Source organism: Trifolium pratense, linkage group LG7 (assembly GCF_020283565.1).
Source record: "Trifolium pratense cultivar HEN17-A07 linkage group LG7, ARS_RC_1.1, whole genome shotgun sequence".
Lineage (NCBI taxonomy): Eukaryota > Viridiplantae > Streptophyta > Magnoliopsida > Fabales > Fabaceae > Trifolium > Trifolium pratense.
In genome coordinates, this window is record NC_060065.1 from 36794668 (window position 1) to 36814485 (window position 19818).

The 19818-nt window shown below is 31.5% G+C and overlaps 2 protein-coding genes across 3 annotated transcripts; both read left to right on the forward strand.

Moving 5' to 3' along the window:
- The first annotated feature begins 2182 nt into the window (after nucleotides 1-2182).
- LOC123899469 lies at nucleotides 2183-3857 on the forward strand. Of its 2 annotated transcripts, none has more exons than XM_045950602.1 (2): nucleotides 2183-2987; nucleotides 3195-3857. In XM_045950602.1, exon 1 carries the CDS (start codon nucleotides 2395-2397, stop codon nucleotides 2983-2985), a length of 591 nt encoding a protein of 196 aa, XP_045806558.1. In that variant the 5' UTR covers nucleotides 2183-2394; the 3' UTR covers nucleotides 2986-2987; nucleotides 3195-3857. The 2 variants fall into 2 exon arrangements, with proteins under 2 accessions (XP_045806558.1, XP_045806559.1); XM_045950603.1 differs by having other exon boundaries at nucleotides 3446-3857.
- Nucleotides 3858-11519: 7662 nt separating this feature from the next.
- Nucleotides 11520-17544, forward strand: LOC123898366 (trihelix transcription factor ASIL2-like). Its single transcript, XM_045949305.1, has 2 exons — nucleotides 11520-12788; nucleotides 17265-17544. The coding sequence occupies exons 1-2, from the start codon at nucleotides 11876-11878 to the stop codon at nucleotides 17276-17278; spliced, it is 927 nt and encodes a 308-aa protein (XP_045805261.1). The 5' UTR covers nucleotides 11520-11875; the 3' UTR covers nucleotides 17279-17544.
- The last annotated feature ends 2274 nt before the right edge of the window (nucleotides 17545-19818 follow it).

Below are 19818 nucleotides of genomic sequence, written 5' to 3' on the forward strand. Positions count from 1 at the left end.
TTGATTTTTTTATTTATTTTTAAATGCCATGTCAATTATAGATGTGGAAATTACCTAGTATTTATAAAAAGAAATTAAAAAGAAATGTTTTAATTTAATAAAAAAAACTTAAAAAAAATGTTTTTTATTTTTCTTATTGTAGCTGGCTTTTTTTACTAATTTTTTTAAAAAAACAAACAAAAATCATTAAAATCATCATCTAGTTCATCATGTTCTTGAAATTGTTCACTGTGTTCATCACAAACCCACAAAAGACAACAACCCAGAATTCATCTAATTTTTATTTTATATTTTTTCAGCTGCCTTTTGTCTATAAAACTTGTTTTTAACAAAACAAAAATTATAAAAAACAAAAGGGTTTATTATGTTTGTCTTCTTCCCCTGCAAGTATTGTGAGCACCACTTCCAGAAAATTCATCAAACCATATATCTTCGTTCAACTTCTCACAAAAATATTGCAGAAAAAAAAAATCAAACTCAAGAAAAAAAAAACACAAATCCAATATTTTTGTTGCTGCACTTGTTTTTTATTTTATTTTTTTAGTAATAAATTAATCTACATGTCATTAATTAAATAAAGAAAAACCACCTAGCATGCCACGCCAATTATTTTGTCTAGTCACGTGCCACCAATGCTTGCCACATCAGCAAAAAAATAAGATTCTAAATCTAAGTGACACTGAGGGGGTAAAAGCAACGAATCTTCAGATTGTAAGGAAATAATCTCAAAAAATTATTTTGTAGGGATGTAACGCAAAATTCGCCTATTTTATGGGGTATAAAGCTATTTACCCATAAAAAATTAACAAGACCAAAATTATAAATCCCATTATGAAAAGAAAGAATATTGTAAAAGGGTTTTGAAAAGACCATGTGATCAACTAGAAATAGTTTGGCAAGTATGGCTACTAGACAAACACCTTTGCTTTAGTAGTCAAATTAAAAGCACATCACTAACCTAAAATCCATTAAGGTACAATATAAAGTGTGAAATCCTTCAAACTTCACTTTCCAATGAAAACCACAACCCACATGATCATGCTTGGGAAAATTGAAAGATCACAACTCACAAACTCATCCATCTCAAAAGAAGATCTCTTTCTTTCTTCCCCAATTCATCTCATTTCCCATCCTTCTTCTCTCCATTCAATATATATATATTCTCTCTCACACACATTGACCCTACATCACCAGCATCCTCACCTAAACTTAGTGTAAAATATAGTATTTATTATTGGCCGACAAGTGTCAAGCATTGATTGATACACGCTCATCCCAAGTGACAACCCTATCAAAAGGTTCAAAGTTTATGCTTGCTAAGAAGTCTCCATCATTCACTATACCATGTGTCGTTTATGAGTATCCCAACCTTTCATTCCTAACTCAATACTATTGAAATAACTAAAAGTAAAGAGTTTGTGGTCAGGGGGTGAGTGAGAGGGACCCTGAATAATAATGGATCAAAACCCAAACTATACAGACTGTTTTGCCATTAATTATTCATATCATCAATTTCATACCAAAGCTAGCTAAGCTAGCATGGAGAAAATATACCTCCCTTCCATATATTAATCAAATATAGACAAAAAAATATCAATAATATGTTTAGTCTAATAATAAAAAGAGTTAGACTCTCAAAACGTGACGAACTAATTAATCTTTAAATTTTTTGAAGTTACATTATCGTGATTTTGTTGAGGCTGTCATTTACGGCTTTTGGTAATTTTACAATGATAAATAACAATTAGCAAACTCAACATGTATTATTTTTCAGGTCAAATTGTACTTAATCTTTAACTTTCACAATCTTGCGATTTTGACACATAAGTTTAACCTCTTTTGTGTAAGATTAGCCTCTCGCTAACTTTGACCAGCACACAGTGACTCACAGGTCACGTATGCATGCTGCTGATGTGACTGTTGACGTGGCATGTTAGTCGTTATCTACATATGTGTTGACTTGGTAAAAATCAACGGAGAACCAACCTTTTGTAAAAGACGATAAAATTAGGAAGACAAAAGTGTTATTATAAAAAGTTAGAGACCAAAATCATAAACTTGTGAACTTTCAAAAGTTAAAAGTGCAATTTAACCTAATTTTTATACCAAAGATATAATAACTATTTTAGTCCAACCACTTGATTTAAGTAAAATTTGATTTGATATAAAGAGAATAAATGCATCCTTTTGGTAGAAATAAAATTCTTTTATGTGACTGATTCCCACTCCATTAGCTAAAACAGAGCAACAAAAAGCACATAACACAATACAACACATTCTCCAAATCAATCTCTCTTCTCTTCTCTTCAATTCTTTTCAACTTCTCTTCTTCTCTCCATATTTTCACACATTCCAATCTCTCCCACTTCTTCTCCCTTTCTTTTTTATCTCTCTATGAGACAAATTGAGATAAATATAGAAAAGAAGAGAGAAGAAGAAGAAGAACAAGAAACTATGAGAAACAGCATAAGATGTTGCATATCTTGCATTCTACCATGCGGATCACTAGACGTGATCCGCATAGTACACTGCAACGGCCGAGTAGAAGAAATCAGCGGCAGTATCAAAGCGAGTGAAATCATGAAAACATACCCAAAACATGTTCTCAAGAAACCATCATCACCTTCAACACAAGACGGCGGTGTTGTTCCTAAGATCGTCGTTGTCCCTCCCGAAGCTGATCTTCAACGCGGTAAGATTTACTTCCTCATGCCTCTTCCTTCACCTCCTCCGACGGAGAAAAGTCATCACCAGAGTAAAAACTCGTCAGGAAGAAAGAAAAGATCAAAAGAACAGAACAGCAGAAGTAACAGTAACAGTAACAACATCGAGAACAGTGCTACCTTGGTTGTTTCTTCTGATCAGTACTTGAGTGAGATTTTGTCTGAGAAACTTTCTTGTCAGAGAGAGAAAAGAAGAGGACGTGTTGCTGTGTGGAGACCTCATCTAGAGAGTATTTCTGAGTCACCAACAAATCATCTATAACGGTTGTTTGTTTTTCTTTGTTTCTTTGTTTTTTCTTCAATATCCAATATCTTTGTTGTTTCATCTTCAAGCTCAAATTATAAATATCCATTTTTCTTATTTTAAGAACATGTGTTTATCTTCTTTCTCTTTTTTTTTCTTCTTATTATTTTCTAAGTAAAGAAGAAAATAAACTCTGTTTCTTTCTGCTTATCATTGTTAATTTGTAGACTTGGACTTGAAGGAAGAGATTATCTTGAAAGTTAAAACTAAGCTTATACTAGTAGATCACATACTTCAAAGAGGTTGATGTGTGTGCAACTATATATTTTCATATTGAGACTGGGTTTGGCAGAATTATGGTGTGTCACCGTAATTTTGTCAGAAGTTACATGAGCTTCAATACAATGATGATGTCAAGAGTGATTTTGTCAAAATATGCAAGTAATTGAGGGTGTGTTTATAAATTTGAAATTTTCAGGAAAAAGGATTAGGCAAGATTTCGCGTTTCGCCTATGTTTGGTATCATAGAAGTATGCCAGGATCACGTTAATCCGCCATATGTAACTTCTACAAAATCATGGTAGATCATCGTGATTCTGACATATCCACCGTAATATGACTCAGACACTTCAAGAAGTATGTATAGGTTTGAATTTGTTTTGGTTTTTAGTAGTTGGTGGAGCTTAGGAATTGAAGTGCACATGGGAAGATGAAAAAAACTATTGAGAGAAAAGATCAATGATTGGAATACAGGAGAAAAAAGGATCCCACTACTATTGTGTCTTGTTCTGATAAATCTGTATTGAATCATAATAGAATGTGATTGAGACATGATCCATGTTATGTTGTTGCTACCATTTGAGTAATCCATTCACTGTTATTCCTATTCATTCACTGAGGAGGATAATTTTAGTGTTCTTTTCTATTTTCATTAGTTTCTGTCATTCTTTAATGCCAGAGCATGACATAATGCTTCCATCACTTTCCATACATATCATATATGTTCTTATCCTTAACAGAATTAATTTTCAACTGTTTATTTATTTTTCATTTTTTATATATTTCTTTTGATTTTGACAGTCCACTTCCATGTGAAAAGTGTCATAATAATTCAAAATTTAGTCAAAATAAGTTTGACAAATAATTATTTTTATGAAGGACTTTTCTATTTATAGTAAAGATTCATTAATCACTTAAATTTAACTATGTATCTTTGGAATTAAACTGACTTTTGACAAAACTACTACAAGGGAACCATAATTTTGTTGAAAGCTTAAATTATAGTTTTTACAAAACAGTGGTTTATTATAATTTTGTCAAACTCACCTAAAATTCGAAGAGACAGTTGATTTTTCTTTTATCACATCTCTCGTCACTTTTTCTTGTTTCACTTTCTTTTATCTAAATAATCCATAATTTTTACACCTAGAATGCATGGCTTAGATTTAACAGAGTTATTGCGTGGATGCAGTAATAGTTTTTGACCGTTCAATTAAAATGAATAGTTGAGATTAAATAATATAAAATTTAACTATTTGTTCCGAAAACGTCTGCTAAAAAATCGGCAGTTAAAATCTTTTACTGTATGTAACTGCGTGAAATAATTACAGCAGTGAATCTAGATGCGGGAATGTAGTAGTGAAAATGAAATTAATTTTTTCCATAAAATATTCCAAGTAGGAGATATAACTTATTATAAAAGAATAAAAAATCATTGGGGTCCCCCAAATGAGGGAGTACAGATTCACCAATGTGTATGCAGTGTAAAGAAAAGCCAAAAGGTGTACTTTCCCCCACAAAATGAAAGTATAAAAAATATGAAAAGACCAAAGTAGTTGATTTTGAGGTTTGAAGGAATTGAAAGTAGCCTCACCAAAGTGTTTGCTTTCCACCACATTTCTAATATGCAATGATGGTTCACTTGTTTGTTCTAAATTATTAGTGGGATATGCTTTTAAGCAATTTGTGTTTTATAGATAGTGGCCATGGCATCCTGTAAAGGTAGATTGGTTGGACGGCAAAGATTGAGCCTTGAGAGAAACTCTCATGGTATTCTGATTCTAATTTCATATGATCCAAAAGTATATATGCATTTTTTATGATCGCTCGTCTCTCGTGGCATTGCTCACATAGAAAAGATACATTGTCGACAATTTTTCTGTGTCAGCAATGCGATGAGAGATGAGTGATCACCAAAAATACATATATGAGATATTTTTTGGTACAATTTAAACTATCAGGAGATATTCTTCGATAAAAATTACATTGCCGAATGACGGAATGAGAGGATTTCTAAACAATGCAGAGCAAGAAGAAGAACAATAATTAGAAGCCCTACCTACCATTAGGACCAAGTAAAAAGTTGATGGACTAAGACTAGTACTTCATGTATGTATCAATGAATGAATCATTGAAGTGTGATATTGTAGCACAGATCATCTCATATATTTGTGTCAGTGTTATCAGGTGAATCCATTAAGCTACATGTCTGAATCTTTTCTATCTGCCCTCTATATATAGATTTAATTAACAGAATTAAACCATTCCCATGTTCTCTTAGCATGGAATATTTATTGCCAAAGTTAATTTTTTTGAATAAATCTTCAACAGAATTCTAACCACAGTATTAATGTTTTTTATGCCTGAAACAAGTAAAGCTTTCAATGTCTTTTACAATTGCAACTGCAATATAAAACTCAGCTGTGTTATTTAATTATTTTTTAAAAAATTAAACTTAACGGTATCATTAATCAAATAGTTCTCAAACAAAAACGAGTAGAAAAGAAATGAACAACTATATTCGCCCGCAGTTTAATAATAAGCTCACTTTAGAGTTGATGAATTTCAACAGCTAATTAATCAAATGTTTGAATTGTACCAGTATTATATTGATCACAAAGTTATGCCATTCATCTTTAAAACCATGTTTATTGCTAAAACAATGTATGTGTTTGGTTTAGCGGTAGAAAGAATTGATTATGACAGAATTGAGTTTGATAGAATTGATTTTAGTTAAAAGTGAGTTGAATATAATTGATTTATGTTTGGATACTTTAATGTAAAAGTAATTCTCAACATTTTATGTTGTTTGGATGGTTTGAATCAAAATTGATTTTGGATGTATAATTACTAAAATGGGTTTTAGTTTATTTGTGTTAAACTAATTTAAATTTTTTTAAGAATTTTTTTCTTTCTAATTTTTTTTATAGAAAATTACATCATAATTTTTAAAAAAATAAATACAAACATGTAAAGCAAAAATATAACGTCAATTCATAAAAACAAAATTCCTTTAATTTTTTACACTAAAGTATTGAATAAAATTCATAATGCCATATGTACCAAAAAATTGAAAATAAATTGAATGTATAGTGATAGGCAATAAAAGCCCATTAGAAGCCAACTGTATAAACCGACAAAGCTCATGCGGTCATGCCTATTCCCATTCCCCAACCTGAAGATAAGAGAACTTTAACATGAACAGTGAAAACGCAGCAGGAAGATGAAGGGTAAAGCTGGAAATTATTATGTGACTTCCACAGAATTGATTTTAGTGGATGCAGAAACTACACATTCCAGCTTCGACTGAAATTGATTCTAAAACGAAGAATCGCGTTCCTAGCTTTGTGCCAAACATCCTCCAAATAACTTAAAATCACGTTTGAAGCTGTAAACGTGCGTTTGTGGATTCTCAACGTAGATCCAAACAAGCACAATATATTTTAGATTGTGTGTGACATTGGAACAAAGAAATCACAATGATGCAGTGACTTATTGATTTGAAAAGCTAACTAATAAAAAATATGAAGAAGCTGAGTACTACCATACTGCCACTCTGTATCTATTATAGAGTTGTTCTCTGTCTATGTAGGATTGGTAGAGCATTTATTGAAGCTCACTCGATCATGTACCTCAAATATCTTTTGATTACCACAAATTTTATTCTAATGTCTATGACTATGATTTAGGTTAGCTTGTTCTTTATTTTATACTTGAAAAAAATATAATGAGTGCCTAATAACATTGTTTAGCAAGTAAGAAAAAGAAGTTTTTAAAGAAATTTTTACACTCTTAAATATTCAACAATATAAAAGTTTGAATCTTTTGTGTCACTTTCTAGAGAGATTCTAATAGAAATCATAAAATTCAGGCAAAACAAACCAAGGATGATTGAATTGGTGGGAATTGGCGAGTTGGAATGATGTTAACAAAAATAAAACATAGCTTCCATACAACCGGTTACAAAATTAAACTCCACATTTGCACACTAGGCAATTAAGGTTGGGATTTATTGGTATTCTTAATTATTTAAGAAGAGTGTTAGAAGTTGGAATCTTTTGATTTACTTTCTAGAGATAATGTGATAGACATTAAAAAATTCAGGTAAACCAAATTGTGTATTGTTGAATTGGGAATAGCGAGTTGGAAGCGAACTTGCCCTGTTTTCTAGCCATCAGTTTTGCCGCAGAGAACAAAAAGTGAACCCAAGCTAGAATGAAAACAACTCGGTTCGCCAGCTACTCGCTCTAGCGATCCTCAAGTGAACCAAGTCAGAAGCAACTCAGGTCAGTTCGCCAACACTTCGCCCCAACAAGCTAGGAAGCGAATCTAGGTCTTGAAGTAAAGGGTTGTTTGATCAGCGAGCATAAGCTCGCTCAGCAAACAAGAGCGGAAAACATGTAAGTTGGCAAGTTGTGTGAATGTTGTTCTTTCCTACCCTTAAAGAAAGTTAGGTTCGGTGAGCGAACGTGAGCTCACTCAGCGAAAATCTGCTTTTTTGCAATTATAAATAGAGGCTCAAACAACCTCATTATTCATTCAATTTTATATAGAGATACAGATACACTAGGGAGAGGATGAAGAAGTAGTTTTCCACCATAGGAAAGCTTTGGAGCTTTGCTTTGGGAAAAAAGAAAAAAATAACATCATAAACTCTAACTATCAACGCACTTTAATTCCTCATCCCTTCTTCTCATTTGTTTTGTTACTGGCTCATTTCATTTAAATATTTAAAACTATGTACTTGTAAACATTTACAAATATATTTTAATTTTTCATTTCATCCTTGGTATTGATTCATTTATAATTATTTTTAGAAATTTAAATTACACTTTACTATAATATAAAGGAACTCTAAAGTTAACTACATTGCTATAAATTTTGGTGGAATTTTCTATATAAATGTGCTTAATTAACAACATAGTTAAAATTCAAATTTAAATCTATACTATAATTTAAGGGAACTTTAACATTAACTACCAATTTTAAAAAGACATTGTTCCAAAAAATTTGTCATAAGCAATTCATTTCTGTATAAAAAACTAAAATAAAAATATACAACTTGAATATATAAATAAAATCGTTAAACCCAATTGGGGTTGGTCTAGTGATATTGGCTTAGGTCCTTGGAGTATGCTCCTCTCAAGGTCTCAGGTTCGATTCCTCCTGGTGCCAATTTCGGTGGGCTAAGTCCATACAGAGCAAAAAAAACTCTGGCTTTAAATGGACTCCCGCAAGTGGACGGTGGGATTGGTCTCATTGGATTAGTTGGTTCTAAGGCCGGATACTAAGTTTAAAAAAAAATCGTTAAAAAAAAGTTGACGAATGGCCACATTAGTGTTCTTCTTTATGTTTTTTTTTTTTGGAATAAAGTGTTCTTTCTTTATGGTAGTAATAGTTGGATAATAAACAACACGACATGCTAAACGGTGACCCGAGACACTTGTTAAACATACTAAAATAGAAAATAAAAGATAAAATTAATATTAGTAAAACAACTTTTTATGCTTTTAAGATATTAAATGCACAAGTTCCAAGACATAATTTCCTTTTTATATGCTTAAACATTGCAAGAATAATTTAAAATCACTTTATATTTAACTAGTAATAGACCCGTGCGATAGCACGGGTCGAAACATTACGACGATATTTTTTTAGTTATAGTTTGGTCATCAAAATTGGTTGCAATTATAAATATTTAAATTGAAAGAAACATTTACATAGAACATATTTATATACTATTTCACCAAAAAAAAAGAAAAACATATTTACATACCAGTTAGAATTTATCCCGTGTAAAATAGATTTTTTAAAATTTTCATTAGTAAAAACTTGTCTCACATATGATAATTATTTTGCATTTTTAAGATATTAAATTCACAAGTTCCAAGACATAATTTCCTTTTTATATGCTTAAGCATTGCAAGAATAATTTAAAATCACTTTATATTTAATTTAATATATGAGTTATAATTTAAAATCACTTTATATTTGTATCTTATATATAACATTAGTTCTCACATAAAATCACTTTATATTTGTATCTTATATATAACATTAGTTCTCACATAAATCACTTTATATTTGTATCTTATAGATAGCATATGGAAGTGGTTGTAAACAATAATCTTTAACATTTGTATGAAAAATAAATTGAATTAAAAGTAATACAAAGCACATACATTTCTTTATCTAATATTAAAAAATGTGTTTTCATTAAACATTATTCCCTCGGTTCCAAAATAAATGACCTATTTTTGGCTTTGTCTACTATTCATATGATCTCCTTTGACTCTATTTTTCTACTAATATGCATATGCAAATATTAGCATATGAGATATTGTTTGATTTGTCTCGATGAGTATTTTCAAAATATATTATTTTTAATAATAGATAATTTAAGATATTAATGATTAAAGTTGTGCAATAACAAACGTGAAGGTGATCAACTAAGTCATTTATTTTGCGATGGAGGGTGTATAATATAGTATTAAATTGTTATTTTTTTAATTATTTTCTTAACTAAAATATTTATGACTTAAACTTCTAAAGTAAAACTAAAATTTTAATAAATAGCTACGGGTGATTTTTGTTGTTGGCTAAGAAAAACAACAACAAAATCCACCTAGGTCACACCTCTATAATCTTCAGAGAAAACAAGACTAACCCTTGCATGATGCTCAAACTACACAATTCGTGATCCCCCTTCACAAAAAAATATTTTGTTATTTTATTGTTTCTAAAAAATGCATACATGGTTCGAATTCGGACCTCTTCAATAATGTTTGCGATAACTAGCTACTGAACTATATTTAGAGATGACAAAATTTTTTGTATCCTTGGATATATGCAGATAAAATCAGCCATGGACATGTGAGCCGCGAGTATGATAAATTGATATTTCAACTATCTGTTAGTTCGGCAACAACTGGACCAGCCGCCTCCTTATTTTCTAAACCTAGTTTCTCTCTTCTTCATCCACCAAAAGAGGGGTAGTTTAAGTCAATTTTTCACCTGAAATCATCCCTCTAAATTGTTACTTTTCCTTTCAATTAAATAAGTCATCTTCACATATATTTAGCTTTTTTCTTTGTGATTTTGTTGCGACGTTTTATTTGTCGTCGTCTTAGTGCTTATCTTTTTGTAAGGGGGTGCTTAATCTTATGATGTATTGGCTGACTTTTTATTTGGTGTTTGTTTCCATATGTTGTGAGGCTATGGTGGGATAGCTTAGGACCTTGGGTCCTTTTAATTTTGTGCTAGTTCATTTGTAAAGGGGAGATCTCTTGATTTTGTATTGGTGACTCCATTGCACCGGTCTAGTTTTTTTGGTAGTGTTTTTAGCATTTCTTGTGCTAATTTCACTCTTTAATAAATTTTTGTTTTTTCAAAAATAATAATAAAAAAATTCATGTAGTAGTAACAAAAATCTTTATTGGTGTAGACTTTTTATAATACCAACAATATCTTTGAATTTTTTTAGTAGTAACAAAAATCTTTTATTAACAAACTCATCATAACATAAGACACATTGTTTTTTTAGCAGCAAAAATCTTTTATTAACAAACTGACCATAACATAAAACATATATATTTTTTGGACATAAGTTAGACACAGGCAGACGCGAAACTGGCCCGCTAGTTAAAAATTAAAATATAAATTATTTACAAAATCATATTTTTTTAAAAGTTCATTATCTATGGATATGTGTAAATATCGCAGGTAACTCAAAATCAGCGGATTATATGCTTAATGGATATCCGCACGGATATAAAGCGGAAATGAATATCATATTTATTCCAAAAAAAAACTAAAATTCTAATATTTTTGAAGGAACTAATTATATTAACAAAAACAAAATACTCTACATTAGCACAAGGTATGTGCACAACTAAAATTCTAATTGATTATTTTTCTTTTCAATTTTATATTTTATTAATTTTATAATTATAATATTATCGTAAAAATTGACCAATTATTATTCCATTAGAAATCAAAACTCTAATTCTCATATAAATAATTTTTTTTTATTGTTGGAGCAGTATATCCATTTAAAGTAACTAAAATATTCTAAAAAAAAAAACTAATGGTAAAAGATTTATGTAACATGCATAAAATTTGAAGTTCGATCCTCATCGTCAATATTATAATAAAAAAAACATTTAAACTTAACTACTTAAAAAAACATCAAAAATAATTAGAGTAAAACAAAATTTCTACGTGTAGAGATTTTGTTTTAGATATAAATTAATGAAAGTAAAAAAATAAATCAATCGGAGAGAAGGATGACATTGAGAGTGACACACTCACACACACATAGTTTTGTTTTTTTTTACAAAGACACCCACCCGATCTAATTTAAATAAAGATATTTTCGATTGTGAAAAAAAAATAAAGATATTTTCAAATTATCGTAATCTATTTTTATTTTTATTTTCTATAGATTAGGTTAAAAAAAAAAAATCATTTTTCCGATTGTACAAGCCGAGCCGATCCAATATGCTAGCCAATCACTCTTTGCCCCTTTACCGGCGAGGTTCCGTCCGTTTCTCTTTCTCTTTCTTTCTCTTTAACCTTTTAACCCTTTCTTTCTCTCTCATCAACAACAACAACAACCCTAATTTCATCCATGCCGGATTTTCACGATTCTCTCTCTCCACCACCACCACCACCGCCGTCGTCTCGCCCTATCCCCGTTCGCGAGGATTGTTGGTCAGAAGAAGCTTCTTCTACTCTCGTTGATGCATGGGGTAATCGTTATCTTGAACTCAACCGTGGTAATCTTCGTCAGAAAGATTGGCAAGATGTTGCTGATGCTGTTAACGCTCTTCATGGTCATACTAAGAAAACTCATCGCACCGATGTTCAGTGTAAGAATCGAATTGATACTATTAAGAAAAAGTATAAGATCGAGAAAGCTAGGGTTTCCAATTCCAATGGTGTTTTTTCATCGCCTTGGCCTTTTTATGATCGATTAGATTTATTGATTGGTCCTAATTTCAATACCAAGAAATCTTCTTCTTCTCCATCACCTTCTCCACCTGTTGCTCTTCCTTTGGTTCCTCATCGGAAATTTTCTAATTCGCCGAATGCGATTTCTGTTACTCCGGCTGCTGTTGCTCTTCCTCAGAAGAGGTCACTTGCGACGGTGATGGATGATGGTTATTTTAGGAGGAATTATTCTGCTGTTGCTGCTGCGGCTGCTGCTGCGGAGGCTGATGAAGATGAGGATGAGGAGGATGAAGAGGAGGAAGTTGAGGAGGAGGAGGAGGAGGTTGAGGTTGAGGAGGAAGAAGGGAGGGGAAGTGAAGTTGATGAAGGGGATAAAGGGAGGGAAGGGATGAAGAGGTTGGCTAAGGCTATTGAGAAATTTGGTGAAATGTATGAGAGAGTTGAGGGACAGAAACTGAGGCAGATGGTGGATTTGGAGAAACAAAGGATGGAGTTTGCTAAAGATATTGAAGTGCAGAGGATGCAGATGTTTATGGATACACAAGTTCAGATGGAGAGAATCAAGCGTGGGAAGCGTTCTGGGTCTAATGGTGAGAATCAAAATTGATTTAAGGTTTTTTTAATGGTTTTGCTGTCCCCTTTTAGATTGATTTGATAATTTGATAAACATACCCTACTGTTTAGTCTTTTGTTTTTCAATGAATGAATGATGTTGATGCATGATAGGGCTTTTGGACCCGAAGACTGTGGGTCTCAATGGGATATTTCAATTAGTTGTTGTTTTGGTTTTGGAAAGTAAAAGTAGGTTTTTTGTGTGGTGATTTTGGATTCAAGAGTACAATGAATGCTTTTAATTGGTTGTTTCTGCAATTAAATATATTAGCAAGTGGTGCACTAGTTATTCTATGTTTTTGAGAGTTTTTCATAGTTATTGATGAGACATTATTTCTATATAAAAAGTCTAGCTTGGCCTTCAAACTTCAAGGGTCTCTTGAGTTTTGATGCATAATAGAAACAACTTATTTTGTTCTTTATGTTGTGGCACACATATAACAATATTGCATTTTTGGCAGGGGGGAGGGGTTGAGGGTGGTGGTGGTGGTTTTGATAGATGCGTGCCCAATTTGGCTTGCTTGTTGTTTACAATTGACATTGATGCGATTTTGCCTGACTTATCTGTGTTTTTCTTAGATGGTGTTGTGTACTTCTGCATTATACAAGTTTATCCCGAGACTCTTGTCTTGTGCTTTATTTTTTGTGTTTTGGTGTCCTATAACCCTTTGCAATAAGGCAAATGCTAACTAATGTCTCAAGTACACTGATTAAGGAATCAAGCATAGAAGTTTTTTAATGGAAAGTGCAGCTTTTGAAATTAATAATGCATTGAATGTCGTGATTTACTATATTTTCTTACCCATATCTTGATTCCTTAACAAGTGTTCTTAGCAAGATCTTTTAAATAATAAACTCAAATATAGAACAAATATTTTTGTTTTGTTGAAACCTTTCATTTTTCAGTAAATTAAGCCACTTTGAAGCTTTTATGGGGTTTTGCAGTTGGTTTAGTATTGTAATGGGAGTTTTGCATGTATTTGTTATCATAAAGTGAAGACTAATTTTTTTTGGTTTAATTTTTTATTTGAAATCTATTGCTTGTGAAGTTTACAATTGACTGATTATTTTCAAATTCTGCAACAGAAGCTTGTTTCTGAGGCACCGCTTCTTTATTTGTTGTGATGAGTGTTATTTTTTTTATGCCTCTGTTGATTTTGACTTAATTTTGAATAAGCTATCATACTTTGAAGTGGCCTTGTCGTTCTTTTATGTATGGATTTGTGTTTTGAGTTGTAGTTGTAAGTTTAATATATTATGAAATTGAGACTGGTTTGGTGTTTGGGTCTTATACATATATGCTTATTTCACAGCAACTTTTGCATACAAATGGGTCATTTTATTTTGTCAGTTCATACTTAATAGTTGTGTGTCAGAAGTTCGTCACTTCCTTAGCTGTGTCTTTTAGCTATGCATCCAGTCGTTGTTGTTATATTACATTTTTTTCCTTCACGTTTTTAAAATTAATAGACATAGTAAGCCGGTTAAGGTCGTTGCAGAGTCGTACTCGTACCACAGATTTTTAAGGGCCTATGGAAGATATAAACATATGATAATTAATAGATAATATAAATAAAACTCAAACAATAACGTAGATACTTTTTTTGAACAAATAACGTAGATACTTATTTTATAGTTATCTTAAACTATTGCTAGCTTTGACAAACTGACAACAGTTAATCAGTTACAACTAATAATATAAACCGATATTTAACTAGCTTTGTAGTTATACTCTCTAATACTCCCTCACAAACTCAACCTGGTGGAAGCAAAGAATCGCACAGTGACCTTGGGCAGAAAGCCTTGGTCACGATATCAGCCTGCATGTGTGGCATATGAGCAACCTAGAGTTGTTTTTGAAGGACTTTCTCATGAGCAAAGAAGGAATTAAGTTCCATATGTTTGGTAGGAGCATGGAGGACAAGGTTATACCTAGTGCAATGGTGATTATTTGTCACTAACAATTATGGGAGAAGAGCATGGAACATCCAATTGAGTAAGAAGGGATTGTATCCATAGTAGCTTAGAAATAGCAAGTGCCAAGCTTCTATAGTATGCTTCAATGCTTGATCTAGAGACGACTGGTTTCCTCTTTGCCCACCAAGATATAAAGTTATCTTCAATGAAAGCAGAGGCACTAGAGGTAGAGTTCCAGTCCTCAAGGTCTGAACCCCAACCAGCGTCACAATATGCACTTAGGTACACTGGCATGAAGGTACATTGTATGTAGGCCCCAAGGGGTTTAGACATGAACTAGCGGACCTTGGTAACTAGGAAGGAGATGTCAGATATTTTGCTTGTTGCATATTGCAAGGCACCAACCACTGATATGTGCATAGTGGTGGTCTGATTCATGCCCCTGATTTTTCTTTAGAAAGCTTGCAGCTAGCTGCCATAGGAGTTATACTCTATGGTTGCTGCCGTGTGATTAGGAAGTCACAGGTTCAAGTCGTGAAATCAACATGTGGCAAATTGAATGTAGGAATAGGGTTGCCTACAATAGAAGCTTTACATCACCATGTTGACTCTTTTTTTGAACTCTTTGTATAGAAGCATCTTTAAGGATTGCTGATTAGAAGGAAGATAGTCCAATCGGTACAAATTAGAAAGAGGCCAAGGAAAAACATATGCCTGATTATTAAATTGGAGATAAGTATATCTCAAAACTTAATACATGGCAGGATATTGTGATGCTGTGTATTCGACCTCACCCCTAGCGAAACAGGCCTGGCTCTTCTCTCTCCGTGTGTCGGCATGTGTGTATGAATTAAGTTCAGTCCAGTTTCATTCAAACTCTAGTTATTTGTGCATGTGATCCTCCATGCCGATAGATTGGCAGAGACAGTGGCAAAGGTGCCACACACCACCTTAAACACTTTTATGATGCCTCATACTTGCAATGGGCGTATCATGTTAATATATGTATATCTTCTTCTAGATGCTGAATCTCGGGTGGCCTTTAATTAAGTTGCTGCCCCTGAATTTTCTTTTGCTTCTAGTTGAAGAATGCCCATGGAAGTTGATTGAATTTATGTCTTTTTAATATCAATCAGATTTTGAACAAGTTGACATATTTTGCTTTAAGAACAAGGAAAAGATGGTTTAAACTTTGTGGGTTTTTATGCAACAAGGTTGACAGAATCGCGAGTTTGCTTTAAATTGAAAGAGCATAGTAAAGATCGAAAAATCGAAAACCGCAACCAAAATTGATGGATTCTACTCAATTAATTTTGTTGAATCGAAAAGGGAAAACAATATTGCAAAATCGAAAATTGCAACCAAAATCGATGGATTCTACTCATAATATTAAATATTAAATATATATATTATAAAGTGCAAGTACTCAAAGTTTAAAATCTTTTACCCATTCCAAAATTACCCAAACAAATACCATAATTGGTAGAATCCATACAACATCGCCGATTTTACTGGGATTTTGCTATGATTTAGAATTCTACTCGGGATTCAGATCGTTTAGGGTGAGCAAAATCGCAAAATCCATGGATTTCACGATTCTACTCGTGATTTTGACAACAATGTTATACAAGTTTAATTTTCTTCTAGTAGAGAAAGAACAATAATGGAGTAGACTTGTTCTTTTAGAGATCTTTTCATTGATAATATTTTGAAAACTCAAATTAATAGGGACGAGACAATGATACTACATATAAGTAGGATTATCACTTATATGGCCTAAAATGTATCTACTAGTTGTACTTCCTTTGTTAATTTTCAAATCTCACCTGCTTTGTCCATTTCCGGACCAATGCTATCAACTGTCTAGGTGTGTGGGTTTAAGAAAGATGCTGTTTAAGACATTCTATTGCTGATATGCTCATAGTCTCTTGATTGTAATGATACTATTCAATAAATGGTAGAATTTTATATATTAGTTGTACCTGGTTGTCTTGTTGCATCATTTTCTGAACAGTTGCTTTCGTCTACTCATCAATCCAACTCTGTTGTGTTGGTCATGACTTGCTAGTCCATCCAGCAACACAGAAGAAGTTTCATTTTGTAAAATGGTTAACATGGACATAACTTCCCCCCATTGGAATACACCAATTCCAACCATCTACAATTAGCATAATTTAGAATTATCTTTGTTACGGTCCTAATTGACATGTATGATTGCTGTGCACTTTGATACAATAGCTCTTGAAATATATTCTTTGCTCAATTTATGCTTTTTGGATGCTAGTGATTGCATGTATAGATATATATATATATATATATCCAGCTGCTCAAGATGAATGTTGTGTTTCCTTTTAGACATAGATGTGGTTTTTCGCTTTTTGACAAACTATGTAGTTGCTTGAATGCGGTAAAAACCTCGTCGTTATGAATTGTTCTTACATTGAAAGGATTCTATTTGGTTGATGACAGAACCTCGATCAATTTAGATGTCTCGTGTTTCTACGGAACTGTTTTGACAAACTTGTTCTTTGCTGCAGATATGTATAGCTAGCTAGCCAAGTTGGCAGTGGTTCGATGATGGTGCTCGGAACGCTATCTTGCTTTGGTTATTAATCATATGGGAAAAAGTACATATCTTCAGCTGATACTGTGATGAGGGAATATTTAAATAGAAATTTGTCGAGGAGTAATTTTGGATTCATTTAGCTAGCTTTAATTTGTTATTATATTAGCCCTTATAAATTAATTCAGCAACTGTACTAAAGCCTAATTCGGGCTCCTACATAGAATTTGCTCCAATGTTACAACTCTTCTATATGTCTTGTTCTCATCTCTCTTTTCATCCCCTCGTTCTGTTTGTTTCTATCTATGTCCGATCATTTTCAATCAGCACTTTTTTTAGTAGCAATCCGCAAAGCTATGGTTACAGATCACGGTTAGAACAGTGATATATATTGTTTTAATGGAAAACGAAACTTGTTAATGAATTAAATACAGTAGTATTGCATGTAAAGTTGTTTAGCCAATTATTTAGTGATTTTTTTTATAAGCATTTAGTGAATTAAATATAGTAGTATTGCATGAAAATTTGTGTAGTCAATTATTTAAAGGAAAATGTTAGTGTTATTTTTAATTTCTTATCAAGTGCAGACTTTGTTTGTGAATTGAGGTAAGGGCTTTGAAGAGAAGAAAATAGAGAAAATATTCATATTTTTGTGAATGATTTTGTAGGGAACTATAGATAAATGATTTATTTATTTATTTATTTTAAAATAGAGAAAATAGAGGAAAAATAGATAAATGATTTTTTATTTATTTTTTAAAATGTTATAATGACGTGGATTAAATTTCAAGAATTAACATAAACTATTCAATATAAATGTTGAGTTGTTTTAAATTAGGAGGATTTTATATTATAAAAATAATAACTTCTCCAAAGCTCTTTTCCCCTTTCAAAGTTTTCTATTTTTCTCACTTCTTCCATTTTTCCAAAATTCTTCTATCTTTTCTCATCCAAACTCGCAAACTAAGCCTTAAGAAGACTTATTGGCAGGAGCTTTTTTGATATTGTGAATAATAATCGGCAAACCGAAATAAAATTTTCAAAAAAAATAATATATGGAGAGTTTGAGTAGTATGTTTGAGGGCGTGAGTTTGATCTTTAACTTTATTGTAAACTTCAAAGAAAATAAAAATTCAAAAACAAAAAGTAGTTTGAAAACACATGATATACAAAAAAAAAAAAAAAATCAATTATAGGCAAATTGTTAGTATATTACAATATGTTAGTTTTTCTCCTTGTCAGGACTTAAATCCACCTCTAACTCCTTAATTTTTAGCTCAACTAGTTTAATCAATTTAGTTACCCATTAAAAAAACCAATATTGATATCGACTTTCATTGCCTACTTTTGTCAAGTTTACATTCTGACTTTGTTTGAAAATGCTTGTTATAGATATATGTAATTTTTTATTTATTTATTACAATGGAGTTGAACATTGAACTTGCAATTTCTAATATAGAGTTCAAATCCCTCATCATTAGATCAAATCTATTGACTTTCTGTAATAAATTTTTGGGTCATGCTAAATAGTGTCTCGGGACTACGATTAAGGAAACAAAAATAAGAGTTTTAATTAAAAAAGATTTTTTTTTTAAATTTAAATTTCAAGCCATTGAATGCACTACTTTCAATATTATATTACCATTTTTGTTGCTTTAACCATTATCCATTATTCCGAGGGCACTATTTAACATTTTTTTAATTGTTTTTCACTAGACCTAAATTTTCAACCGTTTGGTATTAGATCGGAAAAATTATCCTCAATTTACTTTTAGATGGAAAGATTGATAACAAAAAAAATGGGTTTGGCTCTTTTAAAACTAAGAGTAATTTTGTGTCAAAAAAAAAATGAAGAGTAATTATTAAGAAAAATATATTAATGATTAATATTAGAAAAAGTTACACTCCATTTCCCGCCTATATGAAAAAATATTTATTAAAAGAGATCAATCTCGTAAATATTTATTAGTCGTTACAGTTTTCTACAGAGGATATAATCCTTTAATTTACAAAAAATGTTGCATTTGAGAAAAGATTGAATTACATTAAGGTTGAATTACATTCTCCTTTCTCTCTTAAGTTAAAATATACATTTTTCTTTCTTTTTTTATTTATATTTAAAAACCAAAACTCTAATGTTTAAATATATGTATATTTTTTGGGTCTTATATGAAGTGGTAATCCACTAAAATTAAACTCACATATAATTATGTGATCCCGGGTTTAAACCCGAGTCACGATGTTAGGCCTAACAATTTCGGCATTTTATCAGTTGAGCTATGACTTATGGGAAGAACGTTTAAATATACTTTTAGTTACGTTTAACCTACACTTTTATTTATATATTTAAATATAATATACCTTTTTAAAAAGAAACCGGAGGATCAAGATATTTTTAATTAATATTTAATTTTTTTTAATTATGATGATAATAAATATACACTATATGCTGAAATGCAAACGCTATAAATTAATAAAAAGAACACCTTAAACTTGTGAGAAGAAAGATTGTTACTGAGCAGCCCTAC

Bases quoted from the DNA above. Each gene is read 5' to 3' on its own strand.
- LOC123899469 (XM_045950602.1), top strand. From the start codon at position 2,395: ATGAGACAAATTGAGATAAATATAGAAAAGAAGAGAGAAGAAGAAGAA.
- LOC123898366 (XM_045949305.1), top strand. From the start codon at position 11,876: ATGCCGGATTTTCACGATTCTCTCTCTCCACCACCACCACCACCGCCG.